Raw genomic sequence first — 26,337 nt, 5'->3', positions numbered from 1 at the left:
TATGATGCTTTTTATATCACCGATACTAAACGAGCTATGACAACTAACGGGCCAAAGTGCGAGAACGATTCTACGCGACTTGATGAGTTGGCCACTGTTCACTCTGGCTGCAGCAGATACCGGGAAAGCTAGCGCCTCGTTTCGCATCGTTCTCGCGCCGATCCCTATCTAAGGGCGTGATCAAAAGTAATGAGATTTGACTTTTTAAGCCGCACAATTTAAAAATAAAGCATGTTACACGTAATCTAATTACCAACATGGCGCCATTTTACTTTCCGAGAAAGAGATTACGATGATTCTGGGTTGTTAGCATCTTCGATCGCCGTACCTACTCGGCCCTTACATACTATCAGTATCCGCCTTTAATCACAGTGAATATACCCATGTTTTTCGGTTTGGTTTTGTCAAGGCTGCTAGGCAAAGTCACCGCACGTCAGTTGTTAATGAAACTGAGTGAACGTACTCTACCTTTTCTTTGGAGCTGTCGTCGCTGTCACTATAACCAGGACCTACCTAAAACGATAGAATAGGAGGACGTTAAGAAGAAATTGAGCAAGACGACGTGTTCTAATGGTTCTACTGACTACTGGCCAATACATGTAATGAAAGGATCGTGCAGCAAGCCATAACAGTACACCCAGCGTCTTTTATAGATGGACTTAAGTCAATACAATGTTGTGATCAGACTGACCACACTTCGGAATGTTTTCATCCGAAAATAAATAGATTCGCTGATAAAACTTAGTCCTTGATGCTCTAGTTTTGGACATCAATTGACTCCTTGATCAATACGGTAAAGGCATACGTCATGTACTCGTAAGTTTTCTATGCTGTTCTTACTATCACTATTTCATATCACACTGAAACCTCTCACAACATACTTAACTGCATACCATGTACTGTACGTGTCCCGCTGTCTTCTCGACATTGTAATTGATTGCCTCGATGGATCCGCACTGCAAGGGCCGACAGTAATGACTTTATGGACAACAATTAATACGCAGTTTCGCGCGAAGTATTGACAGAGACGACGGGGAAAGTAATTGTACCTATGATTCTGCTGACATACTAAGGTACATGATTGCTGTCGCGCATTGGATCTGTGTACGAAGTTGTTGGCGAAACGCAAAATGCGATAATCACACGGCCTTTAAAAGCGCCGACCGCAGAAGACTATGGTCTCCGGGTGCACCTTGGGGATAGGACTTTCGTCCAAGCGTCTAGGCAATACACGATCGAATTCAGCCAGTTCGATATTCTGCCATTAAAATTAAAGGAAAGCTCCTCAGAAAACGGCACATCGAATAACTACTTTGTTTATATTCATGGTGCTGTCAATGTCTTTCTCGTCATATTGAAATCATCAATATGTACACATGTCACGTCCGACAATCGAATACAAGTACATTCCGGCTACACTGTCAGTCGGATGCTCTGTTTAGTATGTCAGCGCGATGGTAGCCAAGAGGCACTGTCACTTCGTCACATCTGATTATTCGGATCGATATCATTTTCATTAGCTCTGGCGCCAGTCACCTTTGTTCAAAAATCGACCATATCCTCCTTAATCCAAGCACTAACGTTGTCTAGGAAATAAGCAACCAACACCTGATTATTTTAAGCAATTGATTTATAATTGCTGTTCTTTTAAGCATAGGTGAATCACAAATAAGTTTAGTTTCTAGGCCCGGTTGTCGAAAACAAGTCTGGTCATTAACACTGGCGTTAACTTAACTCAGCATCAACTCCTTCAGTTAATCCCTTTATCGCCAAGTTAAGTTAACGCAAGTGTTATAGTATTAGTGACAAAATTTGTTTTCATGGTCTTCTTTGCCTTCGAAATCAATATTGATAATAATAGTTATTAAATTAGAGTGCTACAATAACGAATAAAATCATTTCCTGAGCACTTTACAAAAGATAATGTATATATAAAGACACAAAATAAGTGTGACAGAAATAAAAGAAGTAGATTTCAGTACATTAAAAAAGACAATATTATTTGAAATTTTTGATAAAAAAGTTGACTAGACATTACTAAAACATTTCATAAAAAGCTGAGTTTTTAGGCGTTTTTTGAATGCATTGGTGTCCGCACATTATATTATTAGAATTCATCAGCGCACAACGAATCCGACGTACCTAACACCACCCACTGTTTTAATTACACACTCATTGTAAAAAGCACGATCTTCAAAGTTGAACTGATCGATTGAATCGTGAACTTCATTGTCTCAAAGGATTAATTTATTCATTATTGAGTTTCTCTTAATGAACCATGACTTTTACCATGGTGAGCTGCTCAAACACGGCATGTCTCTCTCAGGAATCAAAGCAGTATTGATCAATGAAGCAAACACTGGGTTTTAAAAAGGTTGTGTTCCATTAACCTACTCGCTACTGAGACAGTTGGTTCAGTCTAACTGCATTAAAACCTAAGCAACGTCGTTTTCAGAATACTTTCTCTGGCTTATTGCAAGGTGCTTTAGATTTGTCATTCAAGATTAAACTGGGCGCGGTATAAGTTCTTTGTTATTGATGGATTGACATTCTTTGAATTTAAGGCATACCATCATGGACATCATCCTGACTCTCATAGGCATCGTATTATGGCCAAGATGTGATGCTCTCATCGTCTGACGTATTAGCCACTTTAAGCAATGTATGATGGTCAAAATATTACGTGTTTGTCTTCTTCCACCTTGTTGCGAAAATTGTCTAACAAGGAAAACGAAAACAACAGGATTTGCTGACAGCGAAGGATTGGCCACTTGTTCACAGAATTTTTCCCAGAAGGAAAAAAAGATATCCCGTTTTCCTGATCTGCAAATGTCATGATCCCACGTCACATCACCCTGAAGGTTCAAACAATATAAAGCATAACAGGCGGACAAAAGTTGGTTGCCAAGCATGGTTTTACGTCAAACGTCAATACAAGTAGATATTGTCAGACAAAGCCTTCCCCAAGCTGATGTCATTATGATAAGATAGTGCACGCTTTCTTCTGGCAATGCATATGTCATAGGTCCTGTCTTTTCTGTGTGTTTATTTGGTGATTTAAAGATGAATACCTGACCTTTTGGAGAAACAGTGGTATTAGGATAATGCCCGTGCGGGTTTCCATTTGTGCATGTTGGTATCCGATACCACACACCCCATGGGGCTAAGTACTTCTTCTTATAATAGTGGGCTCGTCTTAAATGGGAATTTTTTTCAGGATTGAAACTTTGGCAGTGCACATGGTTGACAGTATTCGATCTTAAATACGTCATACTTTCTGCTTTTACTTACCTTTCTGCGTCTGAATTCCAATATTCGGCTCTTATAAAACCTCATATTGAATACAACTTTGGAATTTTAATAATTTACTGTACTTATTGTATATATTTTCATATTTTAGTTTAAAATGTAGGGTAATTAATTAATTGAGTTCGTAGGCGGCAAATCAACAGCATAAGTACGTTTCTTATGGCGATTAGAACCAAGCCTATATAGTACTTCAAAGGCGTATCTGGTAATTATAGTATACCCTAATTTGGTAATGGCAACGTTATCAATTCGCTAAAATTAGGAGACAGGTCTATTTTCTTACATTGTTATTCTGGAGGAAACCGTCTGTTTCCGCTGCCATGGGAACACCGGATGGGATATGATGGCATCACCGGTGGTAACTAAGGGGGAGTAATCGCACAACATGAATACTCGCTTTCGAATAACTAATTATATGTTAGTTTGGTGGTTTCTTTAAGGTTTGGTTCTAAAGCTTCTTGAATATTTCCGTTGCCAATAACGGCCGTCAAAGGGGTCCGACATGGTTTATGGTGCGATGGCAAACATCAATTACAGTGTGCATGACAGAGGATACTGCCACTTATATTGACCTCCTTAATGGTCTACTGCTGATTTCAAAACTTGCACAGCATTAACCGCTGCCTTAAAACTGCATGACACTACACTAACAGCTTAAAAATCTTAGAAAAGCTTAGAAATCATCTGAAACTTTGTAAATACTCTCAGCGCGGCACCGTTCTCAGTATGAAGTGTTACCAAACAAGACCATCATAAATACAACTAAACTATCCATACTATCTCAACCATAAAATGTATGAAGGATATCAATCAAGCCAATATTGCCCATTTCGCCAGTTCAATCATAAGAGGTCAATATCGTGACGACAATCTATTCATGGAGCCACAACAGAACGAATATTGCCCGTCATAAAAAATGACAAAGTGTTGCCAAACCAGTATTGGCATGTCAGAGGATAATTTGAGGCCATTTAACCAGATCACTCATTCCAGGACAGCATTGGAACAGCAAAGCAATTGAATTTTTGGCATTCGAACATATTGCGTGAGGATAAACGTCAATCTGTCGAGTTTTGTAAAAACTACAGAGTTTCTGTTCTCACTATATCGACAGCCACTGCGCGTACTAGTCTTCCTCATGTTTACATACTCCTTGAGAGTTGCTTCGGAAAAGCAGTTTTTCTCGACAATTGTTTTTGGGAACCTTTCATGGACAATTTGTGCGACTCCCGATCACCGGACGAAAGCTACTACAGGCTCTAGTCGTGACAGAGTTAAGAACAACTAACTCCTAATAAAACAGAAAAGAGTGACATCTGTTTTATCAACTGTAATGTTCGCTATATTACTGATTGCACATGTGTTACTTATAATGCAACGTTACCCGATCTGCAGAAAAAAACGTTCCGTATCCTTTCGCATCAATCAATAAAATAAGGAGAAAAAAACACCACGTCGGGTATCACGTTGGTCTTCGGCGGCTGTACTAATACAATCAATCTGATCTTCTTTGTTTTTTTCTTACAGGGGGCTCGGGGTGAACTGCTCGAGTGTCAATCAGTGTCGTTCAAAGATAGAGCCATACTCATAAGTCGTGGGTCCGACCGCTCGGCTATTCGTCGCTAAGGTTCGACGTTTCTAGACAGAAACCACGGTACTGATAGCTGATTGCAATATAATGCTAAATTTGGCGGAAATGACCGAACTCACCCTTTTTGATTCCCAGATATAATCGAGATTCATTTGAAAAAACTGGCTCTGGATGACGTTAACCAAAAGTCAATCCTTCGATCCCATTCCGTTCTAACATTGGCCAATCAGCGCAATCAGCACCATACCTTGTCTCTTCAACATAGACAAACTCGCAATTACGATATGCGTGTTTCAAAGCCCAATTTTGTTTCAGTTAAACTCCATCACTGCGTTCCTTGGTGTACGCTGTGAGCATTTGCCTAGAAGACTAATTCATTTCCTACATGAAAGTCACGGTTAGTTTTCACGGTAGCCAGTTAATTGGATTTGGTTCAGCATATTAAGCCACAAACACGTTTACTTCTGATAAGGAGGATGAACGTTAAACTAACGATAGAGTGTGAAACCACAATCGGTGGGATTAATAAGCAGGTTTCGCAACTCTTAGGAACTACGAAATCCGAATAACGAAGGTTTGTGGTGATAAAGAGTACTGCGCGGATTCATTTTCGGACGCTCGTAAATCGATTTCATAATTAATAGCACAAAGAATCTGGGAAGTCGTCCATAAAATGCATTTACATACTTCGCATTTCGTCGTTCGCAATTCATCGTAAAGGCTGCGAAATCTTTTTGTAATGAAATGGCCAGGGCCATTGTGCTCACCTCATGTGGAGGAAAGATGGATAAAGAGCATGGTATTGTGTCATGTAGTGTTAGGTTTGATGTAGGTCCAAGCAATTACAATTTCCCCAAAATGGCCAATTTACAGTACATTCGACCTCTGTGACCTTGAAAAGTAGGTCAAATCAAAGAAGACCCGGGTGACACATTGAATGGTTGTTAGAATTAGATCTACCTATGATATAAAATTGGTGCCAATCGGGCAAGTCATTACTAGGAATAATGGCATTTTGAAGAATTTAGGATTTGGCCCCCTCCCTGGAGGCCAAACGGCAAATCAGATTGCACCAAACTTCGGTACCTGAGATCACCTGACCAAGGGGTACATGTGTACTTAATTTGTGATCAATAGTCATTGCAGTTAAGAAACGTGCCATAGTTACGGCCTGACGGCGAATTTACGCCATTTGACCTCTGTGACCTTGACAAGAAGGTCAAATCAAAAACCTATGTGACATATACTGTATGGTGGTTAGATGTACCCATGATATCAAATTGGTGGCAATCGGGCAAGAAGTTAAGGAATAATCACATTTTTAAGGTTTTTGGATTTTGCCCCCTGGTGGTCAAGTGGTGAATCATATTGGACCAAACTTCGGTCCCTGAGATCACCTGACTAAGGGGTAAATGTGTACCAAATTCGGTATCAATAGTCATTGCAGTTTAGAAACGTGCCATCGTTACATCCTAACGGCCAATTTACACCATTTGACCTCTGTGACCTTGAAAAGGAGGTCAAATCAAAAACCCGGAGGATATATGATGCACCTTTGCTAGAAGTACCTACCATATTTTTTTCAAAATTTCCCGACTACTATTAAGGGAGATATTGCATATTTTCACTTTTAACGTTTGGCCCCCTGGTGGCCAAACCATGAAACGAATCGGACCGAAACTTGGTCTCCAAGGTGTCATTACATAAGGGTAAATGTGTACCAAGTTTCAACTCAATAGCTCTAACAGTTACGAAACGTGCCCTGCTAACGGACGACGGACGACGACGGACGACGACGACGACGACGACGACGACGACGACGACGACGGACGACGGACGCCACGGTATGGGATAAGCTCACCTCTCCTAAGAGGTGAGCTAAAAAGAAACCGACCTTAAATCATCACGTCAACAACCAAAATTTACAGAAGTTCATTGTGGCATTCATCTCTGACCTTTTGACCACAAACTAGTTTAGACAGAGCTTTCCAGCAAGCGATATTCTCTTTACTACATCCTCAAGGTAATCTCGGAGAGAACAACGTATGATCGCCAGCGGACTCAGTCGTAAAACGCGTACTATGTGTTGAAGAGAAGAAATGCTTCTGGTTATTGTTTTTGTTGTTCCTATCTGTGGGCAAGTCTTTGAATCACGAGAACAGACGACCGCACATCATTAAACTTCTACGTCAGCCACTAGTATAGGCTATATGTCATGTAGGACTTCTAAACTTTCTTCTCCTAATATCCTGGCGGTATCACAGATAAGACTCAAGGCAAGACCGGACTATCAAGCTCACCATCTATTTCGATGAACGTCTTTTATCGTTAGGACTGGCCGTATCTGTCATGTCATGATTGCCACTCGGTTGACATGCAGTCAGATTGCATTCTATCTATGCGGCCATCGGTACAAGTAGTGATTTGGAAACAAAAACAAGTAAATGGCGAAGTATATCAACTGATCACGCTGACGACCTGAACATGTTTTGCCGTGGAAAAGAATGCTCTCCTTGTGGGGCCGAAACTTGATCTCAAGTATTGCTGGCTGAAAACCCATTTTTCTCCCCAATATGAAATCTATCACATCTATGGTTTCTTTTTGAGTTGTGTCGATTTCCGTACCCAGTAATGATAACAAGCTGTCATGAAACAAGGACGCCTGGCAAGTTATTTATATCGAACAGTTTTCTTCCATTTTCTTTTTCCCGAAGCTTGAAGAAAACCTTATCAAAATGTTTTTTTGTGACTGCATCAATTCTCACAACTGTCTTCATGAAGCATATCGTAGACCTTCGTATTGGTTGTAAATGCCTACGCGATTCTACTAGGAAATCCATAAATTGCACACTTTCGCATTCAAAGCTTGTTCATCCACCTGCCACTTTTTGATAAATCGAATAAAAGATTAAAGGTTTGAACACAACGCAATCATGACGCTATTTGTGAAATGAAAGACGACAACCGGGCGGGAATAAAAGATGGAATGTAAATAATAACGGAACGACGGCGACACAAGAGACTCATGTTCTGATTGAATTAAGGAAAAAAAGGGTTAAGTCTACGGAATATGCCGCATCGTATAAGGTGTGGAATAATCGGGTGTTGCATGATGGACACTGAATTGGCGTTTTAAAGATTAAATTAATACAGAATCATGAGGCAGGCAGAAGGGAAAAGGTGTGCTTCTTCAGAAAAAGGCGTGTGTTTGGCAAACATCGTTTGTTGCTAAGCTAGAGGTACATGTAGTGCTTTAAGGTAAATGAGGTACAATGTACTTGTAATACAAACGGTAGAATGAAGTAGAAGGAATCTTCAGAAATATGTGACTTTTGACAACCACTATAAAAAATGTGTAGTATAGAGAAAGAGTAGATCTGTGTTTTTCTATAGATGCGATGAATGTGATTAGATATTTCCGTCACTCGCTAAAATCTTCCGTCTGCAGTCCGAAGATACATTTGTTTGCAAAGGGGATGTTAACTGACCTCAGTATCAGTTAGCAAATGATAATAGCCAAGTTAGCTACCAAGGGAGCTCGATAAGACACTCTTCATCATTAGGCTACCGAAGATAGATTCAGAATATAAATCACCCGTTTATAACCTGGAGAAGTTTGACTCGACCACTAAGCTAAATTGGCCTGGGCATTATTCACGATATATTACCTTCAACCCAAAAACTATGATTGATGAGGACGCTGTTTTAGGTGAAAGCTGTTATTTGGCCACTGGAGGTAACCTGGCAAAAGGTTGATTAGATCTTGAGCATAACTCACGATTTCATAGGGGAGGTAGACTCACTGACCACAGTGAATGATAGACCACTATATAACAAGTTAATTTTGGATCCGATGGAGCTAATTAAAGAAAGCGTAATGACTTCCTCTTGTCCACAAAGCTTCCAAACGGCCAACCCCTGTTTGGACATTCAAATCAAATTACTCGAACAGGGAGACATTCGAAATTCGAAGTCAGCTCAATAGAAGTTTAAAGGCAAAGATGTCACTGTCTAACATTCAGTAAACACTCGGATATCATAGCAAGAAAATATCATTCTCGACAAAGTGGTATCATGACTGCTTGTTTTATTATGTTCCGACTGTTGCTCTCTCAAGTCTGACAAGTGGCAAGTGACCTACATCAACACCAGCTGCTACTGACTGGCCACTTACAACCAATCCTTCTAATATAAAGAAAACTGGAGTACCATCAATATCTGAGGCGTGTAGCTAATCTACACTTGCAGAAGATGAAATATTACACATGTTACATGGGATGTTGAGATCCGGTAGAGATGGTATTTTTGGGTGCTTTTAGCTTTTAGTTAGAAAACTAACTTCGGTACAGTACAACACCTCATCAAAACAGAACCAACTAAAAATGACTTTGCACTCAGTCGTGCAGTTGTTGCCGTTTACTCCGAGCCGAAGTTTCGTGTGTTTGGGGAGGGGGTATTTGTTACTGGCATAATATCTTATGCTAGAGTAGTCAGCAAATACCACTCACTCATTTTTACTTAGTTTGTTCTGACACTTGCACCAGATACAAACTTCTCGGTTGTAGGGAGGAAGTAATCGAAGTAAAGTGACTAGCTATGATACGTGAAATCCCAATCACTACACGGAGATGAAGCACAAATCACTATAAAGTATCTCACTTGTCACTTGAAATGATCAAGTTGCAAAAGGAGAGGCAATGCAAATGGTCATATTGATTAACCTTCATGGCTCGACTTATTATTGGTATCGTCTGATCGAACCTGGAAGTTGGTAAACACGAATGGATATCATGATAAAAATACTAGTAATCGTTGCATGATGTACCGCTCACCTGCATGTTGCATCGATCTGCGCCAACGGAGCTAATGGAAGGATGAACCATTCACAAAAATAACGCGGTACGTCAATTGCACAAAACCTGTCTAGGTGGATATTTCAATAATCTATCAGGCAATTTACCAAGAGACAGCCTAATGGAGAATACGAAGTAATTGGAAAAGTTACACCATGGCTTTAAGTGCGAAGCAAACACCAATGGAACCCAAATGGTACGTTTAGTGGTTTGATTTACCAACTGAACAACCGAAAGACACGAAAAACTTGTAATGACATGGCGATGGCAGAAAAAAACACCATGTTAACCGTAGCCCTGATGAGGCGTGCATTAATATTAATTACTGCCAGCAATTATGTCTTCCATAACACAAGACACCGCTCGATTAACTGAGCCTTCCGACGCAATTTCCAAGACGAGAGCACTTTGTGAGCATGCTGGTTCGGCTCCTTTGTTTCTATTAGTCGCCGAATTGCTCGTGCGTTTCTCAGATCTATTGAAGATTTGATTTGCTATTATTGATTTACTCACTATTTCTTGTGAAACTTTACACTCCGCCGCGTCGTGAGAACTATATTTGTGGACACTACTTGATCAGAAAAAGGTGCGCCACGCTTCCAAAAATAGATGAACATATTTTCTAACTTATACAAATGGCTAGTGTTATAGCATCTTTACTGTCATCGTTTCAACGGGGACGTTTGAAAACTTGCTTCATTTTGATGCGACGTTCAAGTGATGAGAGTGCTCTTGTGTTCAGAACGGATTTGACAATCATATTGTCTGTTTGTGCCTTCATACAAAATCGGATCTAGTGCGATTAGAGATGGAATTCCCTCATAATAAATCGGATGCTACAACGCACCTCATCGCCAAGAGCATATTCTTTGACGTCGCGGTAGTTCTATCAGAAATTATCAACAAATATATATTGGGTGCCGTTGTCATATTCGGCATTTTTGGCAATCTCCTGTCAGTTGCAGTTTTCAGCAGAGTGTGGGGACACGACCGACCTACAACGACGTACCTCCTTCCACTAACCGTAGCAGATTTAGGGGCGCTTCTTTACGGGTTATGGTCCTGGGTCCGAACAGGAATAGACGGATTTCCGAATGGCCACTACTATCTTCAGGATCCGTTTTCGATTGAGGCTACGGCGGCCTGCAAGATGATCCGCTATTTGAACAGGACTCTGACCTGCGTGTCTTCGTATATCATCGTGGGCTACACGTCCGAGCGATGCGTTGCTGTCTGGATACCGCTGCAAGTAAAAGTCCTAGTCACCACGAAACGTCGATATGTCTTTCTGATGTTCAGTATAGTCTCAATGTCAGCTTTGAATATACCTGTCCTAGTCTACTACAATATCAAATCACGACCAGGAGTTGACGGCGGCCTTTGTTTCTTTCATGATCTGAGTCTCTCCTCCCTCGAGATGCTGTTTCTTGTTGAAGTCCTTGACATCTTCTTGCCATATGCTATACCATGGCTGTTTATATTTGTAGGTAGTGTCCTGATCATTTTTCGCGTCTGGAAATCAGGTGGTGCAATCTCGTCTTCAGGTAAGAACAGAGCGGAGCCAAAAGGTTTGCTCAGCCTGCTTCTGGTTGCATTGTTGTACCTGGTGACAACCTTACCATACTCCGTCATCTGGGCGTTACTTGACGCTATTGATTTTTTTGGCACGAATTATTTCTTTTTAGTCTCTCCGAAAGACCCTGACGCATTCTTTAAGCTTGGTCTGGCTGCGACATCTGTTTCGTTTGTGAACCACAGTTTCAATTTTGTAATATACGCGTGTACATTAAAGATATTCAAAGAGGAAATGAAAAGTGTGTGGAGTCGTTTTCTACGGTATGGTTAATGAAAAAATTGGAAGACGGCGAACTGATCATTTGAACAAAATGAATACAAATGGTGAAAAAACGTCTCTACTGTGCGGACAAAATGAAATCTTTGAAATCCTGAAAGTAATGGATCTTTTTCAGTTGTCCAAGCAAAGACATTTTGCGACAAATGCCGTTACTTAATTATAGGTCAATCGTCACTGAAGAATGCACAAAATCTTAAGTTAAACATCGATATTCACAGTGCGATCGGGTATATCGAGTCCAAATGTACGGCAGAATTGAAAGGGAATAACGCGTTATCTAATTAGTTCTGATTCAACATAAGCATGACCTCGAGAAGCACATTCCAGAAATACTCAATGTGCGAATGAAGAAAGACCATGACTTGAGCGATACGGAAACACGAGCTGAAGAATCTGGCGTGCAGACTTCAGCACAAGACACCCACTGAGGCCCCGGAGGTTAGGCGGTGCTCACGGTCGGATCGGTAACGTACACACCAACAACAACAGTCTGAAGATGGCTGACATGACAAGTCAATTAAAACACTGTAAGCGAGTGCATGCCCATCGACATTGACTCGGTAATTGAGAAACTCTTGTAATACAGCACACGTCTTAAAGTGATATACATGTACATAATTATCAGTGTTTATCTCACTTTAGATTTGTGTGAAAGTCACTGAACGGGGTAATTTTCCAAATGCCAGTCGTCAATTAAATAGCTTGCCGTGGTGGGTCAAAGAACAAAAGCAGCCCCAATAAGAGAGAACCGCAGGCACGGTCTTGGAAACAAGGGGGCTCATGAGGCCCGGTTCCCGGGAAAACATGGAAATTCAAGTGCCAAATAATATGCGTTTTCCGCCTTCTGGTTTGTAGTCTACGGTCTACGGTCAGCTGTAAAATAGATCCACGTAAGGGTATCATATGCATTTGATCTAGATTCGTTATTTTCAACCTTTGCATTGGATCGAAAACGTAATATGCACTTGATCTAGATTCAGTATTTCCAACCTTTGCATTCTATCAAAAACGTAATAACACACCAGCCTTGAACTAGGGGTTTATTACAATATTCTGTCGCTGTTGGCTCTTCCGCTTTCATCTAGAACCGATTCTCTCCTGATCAATCTCCGGCGGGATATTTCGCATTCCGGATATTTGAGATGTTGAGAATTCCCGCTGGAATATGTAATGAGAGACAGGCATTATGTTCCAAATCGAAGACAAGATGAACCTTGCTGTGTATTTATTTCATGTTTTGCACATGAATAACTGGGGTGATATAATTTGACAAGTGGTTTCACTCCAGACGAATAGTTTACTTTATACACCTTTCCAGAAATGGGGCGCTGAGTGTCCGAAATAGTGATGTCATAAGGGGAAACCAATCCTTATGGTGGAGGGACAAAGGAGATAGTCATGGTTGACCAACACACTTGAATGCCTTTAATGACGGACAAGGGGGAAAAAGTTAGTTCCAATGCAAGCCACCAATTTCGGGAAGCATGTATATAACATGTAGAAACATGTGGAATTTTTAGATTAAAACAAATTTTCTTGGTAATTTCTTATTCACTGTCATCACTGATATGGGCCAGACAAAATCATGTTATGGTAACTGCATGTGTTCGGTCAAGTTATTTCCATAAGAGACAATATATTTCTGTAATTGGTAGGAAATCGTTACTTCGCATAGCTTATGCCGAATGATGCTTGGATATCAGAAGCATCGTTTTCACCTTCTACATGATATATAGTCCTCATAATGGATAAAGTAAAAATTGGTTTAAGGAATTAATACCTCGCTGTCGGTCATTGGTTGTATAATCAAGACCGCTCGGGTAGACCGAAAATGCAGTCCAAAACCCGAGGCGCTTCGCCGAGGGTTTTGGACGTAATTTGAGGTCTACCCGAGCGGTCTTGATTATACAACCAATGACCGACAGCGAGGTATTAATTTCTATTCTAAAAGGTTTCAAAATTAAACAAATTAAATACGATTTGAAAGGTATATATGTTCCGTTTTCGTTAAAGAATGATCCAGCCTGGTGTCCGGAACTCCGCCATATTGTTGCTTGTGAAGATGACGTCACGCATTTTATACCTACCCAGGCGGTCATTGGTTACGATACCAAGACCGCTCCGATCAAAACGAGGCGTAATGTATTTTGTATTAGAAACAATGATATACTGTGACTAAGGCCTTTTAGAATACATTGTCAGATAGCTACCATGAGTATATCGTTGAAACTAATTACTCCATGAACCTAGCATTAGTTAATGGGTGGATCACCAACATTATCAACGATGGTGACCGACTGATTTGGCAGGAATGCAGTGCATCAGTATTGCACTACTTAGTCAGAACTGCTGAGAAGATAGTAGCTCATGGCAGCTTTCCTTAAATAAGCCAACATCCATAAAAGTAAGAAACTAACCTAGAGATTGATGGAAAAGCCCTGTAATGCACGTTCGGGTAATATCGTTTAGATATCTGTAAAGAAAACGTGTTTTAAATCCGTCCCGAACTTTAAACTTTTCAACTATTGAATCTCTTACGAAGAAGAGGAAGTGAACAAAATTGAATAGCATAACAGGTGAGCGTCTAGCTATACACATAACACTGGGTTGTAAGAATCCATTACTCAACAGACTGGGAACTCTTAGCAACGTAATTGCGTTATCCTCTTGAGCATTGTTGAGTGCGTACATGGTGTCATAGTATTATCCCAAAAGAAGCTGTCCGCACGCGGGTATCATAATATAGTACTTTTTAGTATGTTTGATATGAAATCACGCAATATCCCCCAACCATGTCACATCCCATCAAAAACACTACCGACGAGAGGCAGATGTAACATTCTGCTAGCTGGAAGTGATAGAAGTCTGATCACGATTCATCGTCAACTACCACCTCGAGGAAGCTCATAAAAATGATCTCTCATATTGAAAATCTAAATGCAATGACAGAAAAGACTCTCCGGGAATAAGAGTTTTAACATCTGTACTGGCGTCTTCCATACACGGTTCCTGTTATCTGACCGACCACAAGTAGGAGACGTCTGGCACAGAGATGACCGTAGAAATGCACTCATAGCTATGAAAGCTCCGATAGAATTTCCAATAAAACATCAGGTCAACCAAACACACTGGACTACAGCGTGAGCACTACATCTAACACTCCATCTTGAGTTTGTATTGAATACATTCTATCTCGCCCTCAACAAACTACCGAATTCTTAACAACTCATTAACAAACTGTATCATTAATGAGGGTGCATAATATAGTAAGCAGTGGGTAATATTTTCTTGACTATCTATAAATGGAGTCTCCAAAAAGGGGATATTCATGATTGGATTTTCAGGGGAAGGGGAGTGTCAGACTGAGTAAATCCATCAGGTTCAATTCACAACTTAAGTGACGAATAGAGACACATTTAACTCCAACTCCAACTTTAACAGGAAGCAATCATAGCACTATAATTGTATGTCTACCACATCTTGCCTTAAATTGCTACTTCTGCCAGAAACTATTAACTTATTTTTTTAAAATGCTCACCAAAACAGATAGAATTTTAGACGCACTCAAATTCCAAATTGCACGGCACTTGATTGGCAAGCATGCACCAGGGCGACCTCAAAACATTGAAACCATGGCAAGACAGCAGATTTGGTAATTTCCTATGGATTGTAATCAGAATGAAGCATGTCAATTTCAACAAATTCGATGACCAAGATTGAGTTCTCCACTTCAACGGGACGGGAGTTGCATGACTGGTGCACCAGAACAACCCCACCTTCAAATCGAAATGCCAATGTAAAAGGAGACCAGATAACCTCCCAATAACCAGATAACATTCTAATAAAAAGCAACCTTATTGCACTTCGATCACTTTGGAGTCATATTACGACAAATACGTCATTTGAAACTCGAATAAAACGAAAGTAAAAATCTTTTATTTCATTCGGTGATAGAAAAGAAGTCGTTGAGAATTTGCAATGGTTAGTATCCAGTTTCAAGCTATCATTCAAACTGACGGAGTGAGCATACTTCAGTATTGGGATAGCGACATGCGATCGTTTACGAGTCGAAAAGCGTTACTTTCCGCCGATATTTCGAATGAGACACATGAGAACAAAACACGTTGACACATCTGGCGCGCTCGTTTATTCTGGCTTTGACTGCTTTATAGCCCGCTTGAGGAGCACTGTTTATCATTTTAGCACCGTTTTTCAACATGAGAATGCTGTAAAGTACAATGGACGATGCACATCAGTCGTTTCTTAGGCAGCTTTTTTGTAATGACAAGATGCTTTGTGCAATGAATGCACATCGAAAGTAACTAATGGTTCTCTATGATGTGGCAGGTATTTTGATGCTGATTTTTTTCATTACTAAATTGCTTCAGTCGTTGCAGCTGTGGGCTAGACCACTTCAACTGAAGTGAGAATTGAGTTCATTCACTCTTTCGAAATTCGCCATTACGTGTACACAAATCCCTTTTGTAGATTTGTCAAGATACACGCAGTGCAATTTGATAAATAACCCGAGTTGCCGCACTTACAGAATTCACAATCAAACCGACCACTTTCTTTCAGACGCAGCCTCTCCGCATCCATAACATGATGAACTGCAGCACTCGTTAGAGAGAGATTCCCCGTCTTAAATTTAGGGATCGTGTCCTCGGGCCCTCACTTGATTAACCGGAAAAGTCGAGGGCATGCCACTCCAAATACAATCAGGTTCAGATAACGCAGCATTTTTTATCATTCGTCAGAAGCAAATTGTGAATCAATACATTTTCGAAAAGAAATATGTGATGTCGAGTTGAGTTAGAGTTGAACCGAGGGTATACTGGAAAATAAGTAAAAGAAATGCCAGGGTTTTAGTAACTTAAGTCTGACAACAGTTAGATACTTCGTATGCAACAATGATTGCTTGTGATATAGATAACGACGAATAAACACGGCTTTTCTGTTTTGTAAGGAAAATCCCTGGTGTAAATGAACATAAAGTATTCAATAAGAGCCTTTGCTACTCTTCATTAATATCACTCACTGCGTCTTGTACTCTTCTACACGAAGGGCAAATAGTTATCCCGTAGCAACACCGGCAACTCTCCTAATCACACTCTGAAGTATAAAGTCTACTTGAACTTTTGAAAAGATCTTTTCGAGGTTTTTAAGACAACACAAATATGCACCCCGTAGACGTTTCTCGTTAAAATGCAAAACCTCAACGAGTTATTCATCATGCGGGCTGCATATTGGGAATGGCTGATCAGGAATAACCTTTACAGCCTTTAATGATTTTCAGAAGCTCTATATCTGAGAGCGCAGACGGCATGGCCTTTGCTAGAACTAAGAAATACGGCATTGCATGTTAACTCTGTAATGACACAATGTATACACTTTACCTCAGGGACAATGCTGCTATTGGCAAAACGAATAATAAGAAGTCATGAGACAAATTGATTAGATATCACGGTTGGTAGCTGCAGTGACATGGACTACTGCAGTGTACTGCTTAATGTAACCGGCTCACAATCCACAGTCGTGGGTTGGAATACCAGTTTTAGTGCTGCTTTGGTCACAGCGCTAATGAACAAAGCGTTCCCATTTATATTGCCTACAATAGAGACAGTCCTTGTAAAACGTTTTGATCCAGGCCCGGTGTGACAGCGGATATAGTCCCCCTGGAGTCATAGTCCGGTAGCATTGTATTTGATCAATTAAGCAGCATGATCTATTATACCGCTAACCCTAACCAAAACATTTAGCAATGCGGGCTATTGTTACACGGACTATCAGCCCTAGGACTGCTATCCCTTGCACACCTGGTCTGTGACAGATGCTAGATAAAAACCATAAAAAATGCTTCAAGATTGACTGGGGTTAGGGAGTAAATTTGGACTTCATATCGTTGTCGATATCGGAGTATAAATCCGTAACGAGGAATATAAGTGTACCCTTCCACACAATTAGATAGACAGACCGGATATCATCTAAGCCCAATTCGTTACATTCAAGCATGGCCGCTACATGGGAGGTTTCTCCTCATCTACCAGTGATGCAGATTCCTCTGCTGTCGCATCACTGAGATAAACAAATATATTATTCAGCAGACGAGGCAATTACTTGATGGATAACCATATTTTCTAAATGTTCTAAAAGCATACATAGGTCACTTACATAAATATGTTTCCACACATCGATATTCCGTTGGTTCAAGGCCATTATTTTGGGGAAAGTATTGCAATAGCATGATCATGATATCAGTATAGCGAGGGACATTGAATTCTCAACATCAAGTTACATGTTGGAAAGTTATCCTGTACCAAGCTTTAGGTCGACACTACGAATAATGTGCTGCCTCAAAAACAAGCTCTTGTCAATAATATTGATAGTGCTTTAGGCATAACATAACATGAACTACCAGAATGTTATCGTTTTTGCAGAGCTCTGTTATTCATTTTGTTGTTGTTTTTGATGCGACTGTTGTTTGCATGAGAAAGTGAAGATGGAAAACTTCAGCCTTGCTGCTCCGGACGACCATACAATTTTACCATACGAATGATTTGAAAAAGCAGATATCATCCGATTTTCTGAGGAGGTCAGACAACGACAAAACAAATAAACACACTTCAGACGAATCGCTTCGAGGTATATGTTTATTAGTAATTACATCCCTTGCCTTCCGATATGTTTGATGTGGCCCCTCTATTCACATGAACGAATGCATTTCACTGAATGTCCTCCAACCGGGAATATAACCATTGATATTATTTGACGTGTCTTTATATCACAGCTATTTAAGAGTAGAGACTGGCATCTCCCATCAGACGCGCCATTTATATAAATATCGGCGTTGAATGGTGCTGGGTGAGGCGTTGATTATAAAGCTGTCAACGGATCGGCTACCTTTTCAATGTTTAGATGGGATTCATATCAACATCACTGGGTGGGCAATTTGCCAAGCGGCAATGGACGATGTGTGATATGCCACATATTGGTCAGAAACATGCATCACACTTAGCAATGTTTAGAACGAATATCCTCAGCGAATACAGCGAATACAGCGAACATGTACTACAAATCATGCTTTGATGATGGCAATCACAATTTGCCTGTCTGTAGCATCTTACATTTTTTTGAGTCGACACCTATTTTAGGATCCCGATATAGCAAAGATCTCTGTCCTTCATGCAAATTATCACTTCCGCATGAGACTTTCTCTTTTGATTGAACATACAAATGTTAAGGTAGAAGATACTTGCTAGATACATGTTTGCATAAATGCTCAGTATTGACAATTTTTGGAAAGTTTAAGACGTTTGTTTTAAAAAAACCTCATATCAGTTATTATTTAGCAATATAGGAGTTGAAGGCATAGCTAGCGCTAAAAAGATAAACATATAGTAAGCCACTTAACCCCCTAAAGCATCATGATAAAACTTGAATATCTCATGAGCATTTTAATATATCGAACATTTATACGTGAAACTGCATGCTCTAATGGGTTGTGTTAAAGTAAATTGCACCCAATAACTTACGCCTCTCATCAATAAACATACAATGCTCGATAAGGTGAACAACCTATCTTTCTATTCATCAGAAATTTGTGGTTTTTTTTGCATCTGTGCACAAGGAACGCATCAAGTTTGAAAAATATTTAGCTTGGATTCTGTTTCGGCGTGGGTGGCAACGATATTGCTCCTGTAGGTTCTCGTTCAACAAAGATGCTTGTTTTTATTATCATGTTCCACCAGTTTTAGCTCGTTTATTATCTGATGTTAATTGTGTTATACTTCCGAGTGTGAAACAGGAGCTTAGCCCAGTATTAGTTCTAATAAGAAAACATTACAAAAGCTTCCTAAAGCTTTTATCCCGCAAATACTTTTCTTCAGCCCTTTTGGAAGCACCAGTAGATTCATCGTCTCCGCTGATCTTTTTGTGTACCGAGAAGTAATTTTAATTACAGACTAACATAGCTCAATAACTATCTATAATTGGTATCAATTACTTTTCATCATTGGTGATACACACTAAGCCAATGGGCCAGAAGAGACAATTATCTATTTATCAAAGTCATGGACCATCTTCAGAGGGCAATCCATCAGCCGATAATATCACAAGAAAAAAAATTAAGGCTCTATATAATGAACAAGTAATCAAGCGCTTAGCCTTGCATTTAAAGAAATGCAGATCGGCTCTCAGACCAACTTGGTTCCTCGATCAAGCCCTGATGAAATTTCGTTTCAGTTTTCGAATGTTGGTTAAAATCAACTATGTGATCACCATAGAAACCTAACATTAACAAACACACAAGAATCTTCTATATTAAAGGTCAAAGTTCATAGTCTTCAAAGGTTGCATATGACCTGATAGATTTTATTGCCTTTCTCTTATTTCTGCGCGTGCTTTATTGGCTTAACCAGGTTTGCTATTGTTAGTGCTTGAACACGGCCTAAGTAACTGTAAAAATATTAACTCTATGCAATTCAAGTGAAAAATGTGATATTGAAAAAATTCACTGTTCTAAAGGTCAAAGGTTGGAACAAAAAGAACTTGACAAATATATATTGTTTTGCAGCATTGCAGATGCGCTCACGTTTTTTGACGGAGAAGCAAAGGCAATGATGGGACGGATATGATGTGTGTGTGGGTGTGTTGGGAGGGGGGTGGGGGTCATAAGCAAACTGTATCATTCATGTCTCATGTCTCGCGAATCTGGACCCGGATGAACAAAAATTGAGCTGTCTGGCAAACAAAATGGCAACAAAACAGAACTTCAGAACGCTCCAACCAGAGTTCGAAGTCGCAGCTGGAAACCAGACTTGAAAAACTAGACCGTTAAACTATTTCATGATTCAAAATCTCTCATTACTTGCCGAGGGAGGTAATTAATAATAGAGTAACTTTTGTTATTGGATTGTCCGTCGGGGATATAAAATAATTTTATTGTGAATACGCAAAGCGATCATTGTGCAATATTCATGATGCACCGTCGTCATTTATTAAGACTGAAAAATGTACTAATCCAAATGACGGGTAAATTTCATTTAAATAATATAAAAAGAATTCGACCCTTTGCGGACGCCTATAGACTGACATATCTTATATCTGGCATGATATCCCGGGAAAGAATGTTGGCATCTTGACTGGTAGTATAAAAGAAGAGAAATATATCCATTAATGTCTTAAAGCTATCACGTTGACAGTAAGATCTGTTGAACGAAGGTTTCTCTGTTTTTATATTTTGCAAAGAATTCCGGGGCGACACAAAATAGAAAAGAACGCTTTTGATTGGACTACTGGCTCAGACAACCGCATATGATCGAATGTTATGATACAGTCATTTGGAGTGAAAGAGTCGGTGTTGTAGTCTAATACAATGGGTGATATGAATAAAGACTAGTAAATGATTTTACTTCAGTTTTGTACAGAAAGGCCTAGTGTAAATGTACATGGGGTTTTCAGTAAAAGCAATTGCTAGTCTTTATTCATATCACCCAATGTCTGTCTCCGTCAGGCAAATAGTATCTAGTCATCATAACGAAGTCCATTTGTACCGTATTTTCAATTTAGGTGTCTACCAACAAAAAGACACCTAGATGATGTTGACAGATTCAACAGGGTTCTGGTGATAAATATTCCAAGGCTGTGGAAACACACGCAACAGCCATATTCGCCAATACATGTACTCATATTTCATTCATTTATGTACTACTTGTATTTATGTACTGTCGCTTGATATATAAGCCTCACCATATCTATGAAGCTATGATGAAGAACCAGCCAGCCATTATACCATCGAAAATGGATATGTTCAGTCCCGTTAGCTATCCACTAGGGAACGGTCGTAATTCGCGAGAAAAAATCTTTATAAAAACTCAAACGGTCGTCATCCATAATTATACAGTGTATAAACGATGCGCTGACAGTCGTTTATGTACAATGTACAACAACAATAATGGAACAACTTGTTTTAACATATATATTTTCGGAGCCACCATGTTATGAAGTACGTGTCTATAAAGCATATGTCTGCTATGCAAAGATGTTAAATTGTGTTGGTTAATTCCCACATGCTATTTGCAGTCAGATATCTATACCCAAAATGAGTTTGAATCCGGGATGATATATAAAACAAGTTCTGACACTCCAATTCCGTTGCATTATGCATTTGTCATGGCTGCAACTTGGGCAGTTTGATTTCAAGGAAGGAGATCGCCTTGGAATGCCTGTGACAAACATCCGCTGAGGAAAGAAGTATACTGTTATCAACCCTGCTACAGATAACTCCAATGCCTCACCAATGTCACAAGTTATAGATTGGTGCGTTGACAACCACACAAATGGTCCCGCACCGGACCTTGGATGACTAATTGCAGGTGCATCAAGCTACTGAATGTTCAATACTCTCATCAATACCTACAGAATCATCCGCTAATGACAGAGCGTATTTTGGTGTAAAATGTTTATCGATGTATCATCCTACTGATGTGTGCCATGACTGTATAGCACGGTTTGTACAGTTAGCGATATTGACAAAATCCTTTATATCGAACAATTTTCAAGTCAAAGAACGGTTTGCCCATAGAGGGATATTGATGTTGTTGCCTGATATACGAATTTGGTGACAGAAGGTCGACACCAACATTCTCAATAGCTGTCGGATGTTCATATTTAAAAGCAAAGGTCGTTGAAATTGACGGCAACAATCGGATTGGAAACACCCGCTGTTGTCTGCGGAAGGGGTCTTTACTGATACATCTTAAAACCACTGCCGTTTAAGTGTGCTTCGTGATGCTCCCTCAGTCATTACTTACCAAGTACGGCAGTTATACGACGAACATGTACATGCGAGTGTATTGGTATAATAATGTATAGTGATCGACGGTACACTCTGTCGAAGATTTTAGGCGGTTGAAGGGCATCTGTACAAAAGGACTATTATTACATGCAATAGGCCCAGTGAAACAGTCGCACCAAAAGCGGCAAAGTAGCGTTCACACACTATATTGACAATGGTTCCTGGTCTCAACCAACGTCTATTACAGAAATGAATCTGTCATAAACCATTGTACTTGTTGCGGACAGTTGCACAGTTGCGATCTCTATCCGGTGTGCAAGGGATTGTAGTCCTAGGGCTGATAGTCCGTGTAACAATAGCCCGCATTGCTAAATGTTTTGGTTAGGGTTAGCGGTACAATAGATCATGCTGCTTAATTGATCAAATACAATGCTACCGGACTATGACTCCAGGGGGACTATATCCGCTGTCACACCAGATCTGGATTTAGGCATGTGAGCAGAGAGACCTGCCTGGAGTCTCACGCCATCAGTCTGTAAGTGGTGATCGAACCAAATACCTCTTCACCTCTAGTATAAGACCCGAGCCACTACACCACCGCGTTTACATAACTATAGTTCGTACCGCGAGTCACCATAATCAATTCTGTCACCTTAAATAAATTTCGCCCGGTTCTTCAACCATTCTAGAATACAATAAAACCATGCAATCATTACATCTTACTTTATGAAGCATACAAACATGTACTTGGTTCATAAAGCTAAAATGCCAACTACACGGTGTGTACAGCAATCAACCACCTCGTAAGACAAATCCTTTTACAAATACTTTTTATTGTTTGAGGTACACCACATGTTACTAAAAATAAGCAAAATTCGATTCAACGTATTGGACGAGACTTCACATGCAGCAATGTACAGCATGCCTTTGACGAAGTATGTAGTCTTTGTATACAAAGGATGAAATATTTCACTGCATTCTCCCACTCATATTTTGGTTATTTGTAGTACACCCATTACGTCTACCTGGGTTTCGTCTTACAATGGTTTAATTTCTTCTTGAACACTTTCACTCGCACATTATCAGTAGAAAACTCACTGCCTCTTCAGATCAAGTTGGAGGTATATACATTTTCCAAATAATCCACCCTAGGTGCACAAATCTATTTACAGGAGCAGGGTACGTCTTGTACCGCAAATGTTGCTCTTGTTAGTAAGGAAACTCGTATGGTACAAATGAATGTCTGAGCGCTTTCCAACCGCCTAGTTTTATAAATGAGTTCCCTACAAACTCGATTAGGGGCCTACCCTGCAAGAAAACTATGGTTCGTTGATGCTGTGAAGTCGAATTTCTCTGTTTATGTCAGTTATTGTTTTCAGACTGGGGTAGACCAGAATTGCAGTAGGACCCAAATAAACCACAATGCAAAAATGATATAATTTTGGATGGAGTGGTGGCATCGCGGTAGGGTGTCCAGTTTGTGATCGGAAGATCGACACTCGGCCAGTGCAAATGGGTACTTTCAACTGGCCTAAAATGGACCAAATGTAGAGCAGTGTGCGCGGTCTATCGTTTATGGCATCTGGATGAGGTCGAGGAACGGAAGCGCTTTCAGACATCAGTACATATGCGGTATCAAGTGCTACAACATAGGAATTGTCGTCATAAAAGTGCAAGCCGAGTTGCCATTGACAAATACAAAGGAGTGTCGTCGTGTGCGTAACATGCTGATTGAAGCTCGACAGTGCATTACAAGAAAGTAATTGAATCATTTCGACTAATTACCTCATCAATGTGGGCTATTCAATGAAATAGGGTGTGAAGGAATTGTAATTACTGGCATCTTAAGTGACGGCATTTGTCGTAAAAAAAACAAAATGCCTTTGCTTGAACAAGTGTCAGAAAAAGAACCATTACTTTCAGGATTTCAAAGATTTCAATTGGACCACATAAGAAAGACGTTTTTCACTATTTGTCTTCAGTTTTGTTCAAATAATCAGTTCACAGGCACCCAATTTCTTTTCATTTACCATGTCGTAGAAAATGACTCAACACATTTCTCATCTCCACTTTGAATATCTTTAATGTACACGCGTATATTACAAAATTGAAACTGTGGTTCACAAACGAAACAGATGTCGCAGCCAAGCCAAGATTGAAGAATGCGTCGTGGTCTCTCGGAGAAACCAAAAAGAAATATTTCGCGCCAAAAAAATCACTGACGTTAGTTAACCCCCAGATGAAGGTATACGGTGAGGTCGTCACGAGGTACAACAATGCAACCAGAAGCAGGCTGAGCAAACCTTGTGGCTCGGCTCTCTTCTTACCGGAATACGAAATTGCACCACGTGATTTCCAGACACGAACAATAATCAGGACACTGCCTACAAATATAAACAGCCATGGTATAGTATATGGCAAGAAGACGTCAAGGACTTCAACAAGAAAAAACATCTCGAGAGAGGAGAGACTTAGATCGTGGAAGAAACAAAGGCCGCCGTCAACTTCTGGTCGTGATTTGATATTGTAGTAGACCAGGACAGGTATATTCAAAGCTGACATTGAGACTATACTGAACATCAGAAAGACATATCGACGTTTTGTGGTGACTAGGACTTTTACTTGCAGCGGTATCCAGACAGCAACGCATCGCTCGGACGTGTAGCCCACGATGATATACGAAGATACGCAGGTCAGAGTCTTGTTAAAATAGCGGATCATCTTACAGGCCGCCGTAGCCGCAATCGAAAACGGATCCTGAAGATAGTAGTGGCCATTCGGAAATCCATCTATTCCGGTTCGGACCCAGGACCATAACCCGTAGAGAAGCGCCCCTAAATCTGCTACGGCTAGTGGGAGGAGGTACGTTGTAGTCCGTCGGTCGTGTCCCCACACTCGGCTGAAAACTACAACTGACAGAAGATTGCCAATAATGCCGAATATGACAACGGCACCCAATATATATTTGTTGATAATTTCTGATAGAACTACCGCGACGTCATAGAATATGCTCTTGGCGATGTGCTGCGTTGTAGCTTCCGATTTATTATGAGTGAATTCCATCTCTAATCGCACTACACCCAGGTTTTATGAAGTCAAAAACAGACAAAAAGATTGTTAAATCTGTTCAAAACGCAAGAGCAGTCTCATCATATGAACGTTGCATCAAGATGAAGCAAGTTTCCCAACGTCCCCGTTGACATAATGACAATATGGATGCTATAACAGTAGTTATTTGCATGAATTAGAAAATATGTTCATCTATTATTGAAAGCATGGCGTACCTATTTCTGATCAAGTAGTGTCCAATACTTTTGAATATGTACAAATGTAGTTCTCACGACGCGGCGGAGTGTAGCTAGAAATAAAGTGAGTAAATCAATAATTCAATAGATCAAAGAATCGCAGGAACAATTCGGCGACTTATAGAAACAAAGGAGCCAAACGAATTTGCTCAAAAAGTGTCATCTGTTCTGAAAATTGCGTCAGAAGGCTCAGTTGATCGATCGGTGTCTTGCTACTACGTAGTCTCATCGTCCGAGATCACCACATAGGTAAGACAACACTGTATACGAATATCCAATTGCGGTACATGTACCAGCACGACCAATTCATATCGGTAATGGACATTTCATTAATCGTAAGAAACGCGTTGATTAATTTGGTCCGCTACTTGCGGATTGACGGATCTCCCAATTGCATGGAAAGCTGTCCTTGACAGGTTGGCTTAGCCGCAATGATTGGGATATTGCAAGACGTAGGACTGAGATAGCGCTCAGATTTCACAGCTGAAGTATGATATACTACGTAAGAGCATAAAGTGCTATTATTCAAATTGAATGTATTCATTTTCTACTTATGTTTGACTTCCTCGAGCATGATAGTTAACCTGTGACTCGGATGACAGAAGGACGCTTTGGAGGTAAGGCGCAAT

At 40.2% G+C, this 26,337-nt stretch overlaps 1 protein-coding gene across 12 annotated transcripts in view; it reads right to left on the bottom strand.

The window, feature by feature from the left end:
* Window positions 1–26,337, bottom strand: part of LOC135499996 (gamma-aminobutyric acid receptor subunit gamma-2-like) — a 139,598-nt gene that overhangs the window by 95,873 nt on the left and 17,388 nt on the right. For 11 of the 12 annotated variants that reach the window (XR_010449379.1, XM_064791092.1, XM_064791095.1 and 8 more), the window contains exon 2: window positions 469–513. The exons of the other annotated variant lie outside the window; for it this stretch is intronic. Coding sequence is in view for 10 of the 11 variants with exons in the window: in XM_064791092.1 (XP_064647162.1) it covers window positions 469–513 (45 nt within the window). In the remaining variant the exon portion in view is untranslated. The remainder of the gene's footprint in view (window positions 1–468; window positions 514–26,337) is intronic. 12 annotated transcript variants of the gene reach the window in all.

The sequence above is a fragment of the Lineus longissimus genome, chromosome 15 (assembly GCF_910592395.1).
Source record: "Lineus longissimus chromosome 15, tnLinLong1.2, whole genome shotgun sequence".
Lineage (NCBI taxonomy): Eukaryota > Metazoa > Nemertea > Pilidiophora > Heteronemertea > Lineidae > Lineus > Lineus longissimus.
The sequence above is the reverse complement of the archived record's forward strand: the minus strand, read 5'-3'. Positions and strand labels throughout refer to the sequence as shown.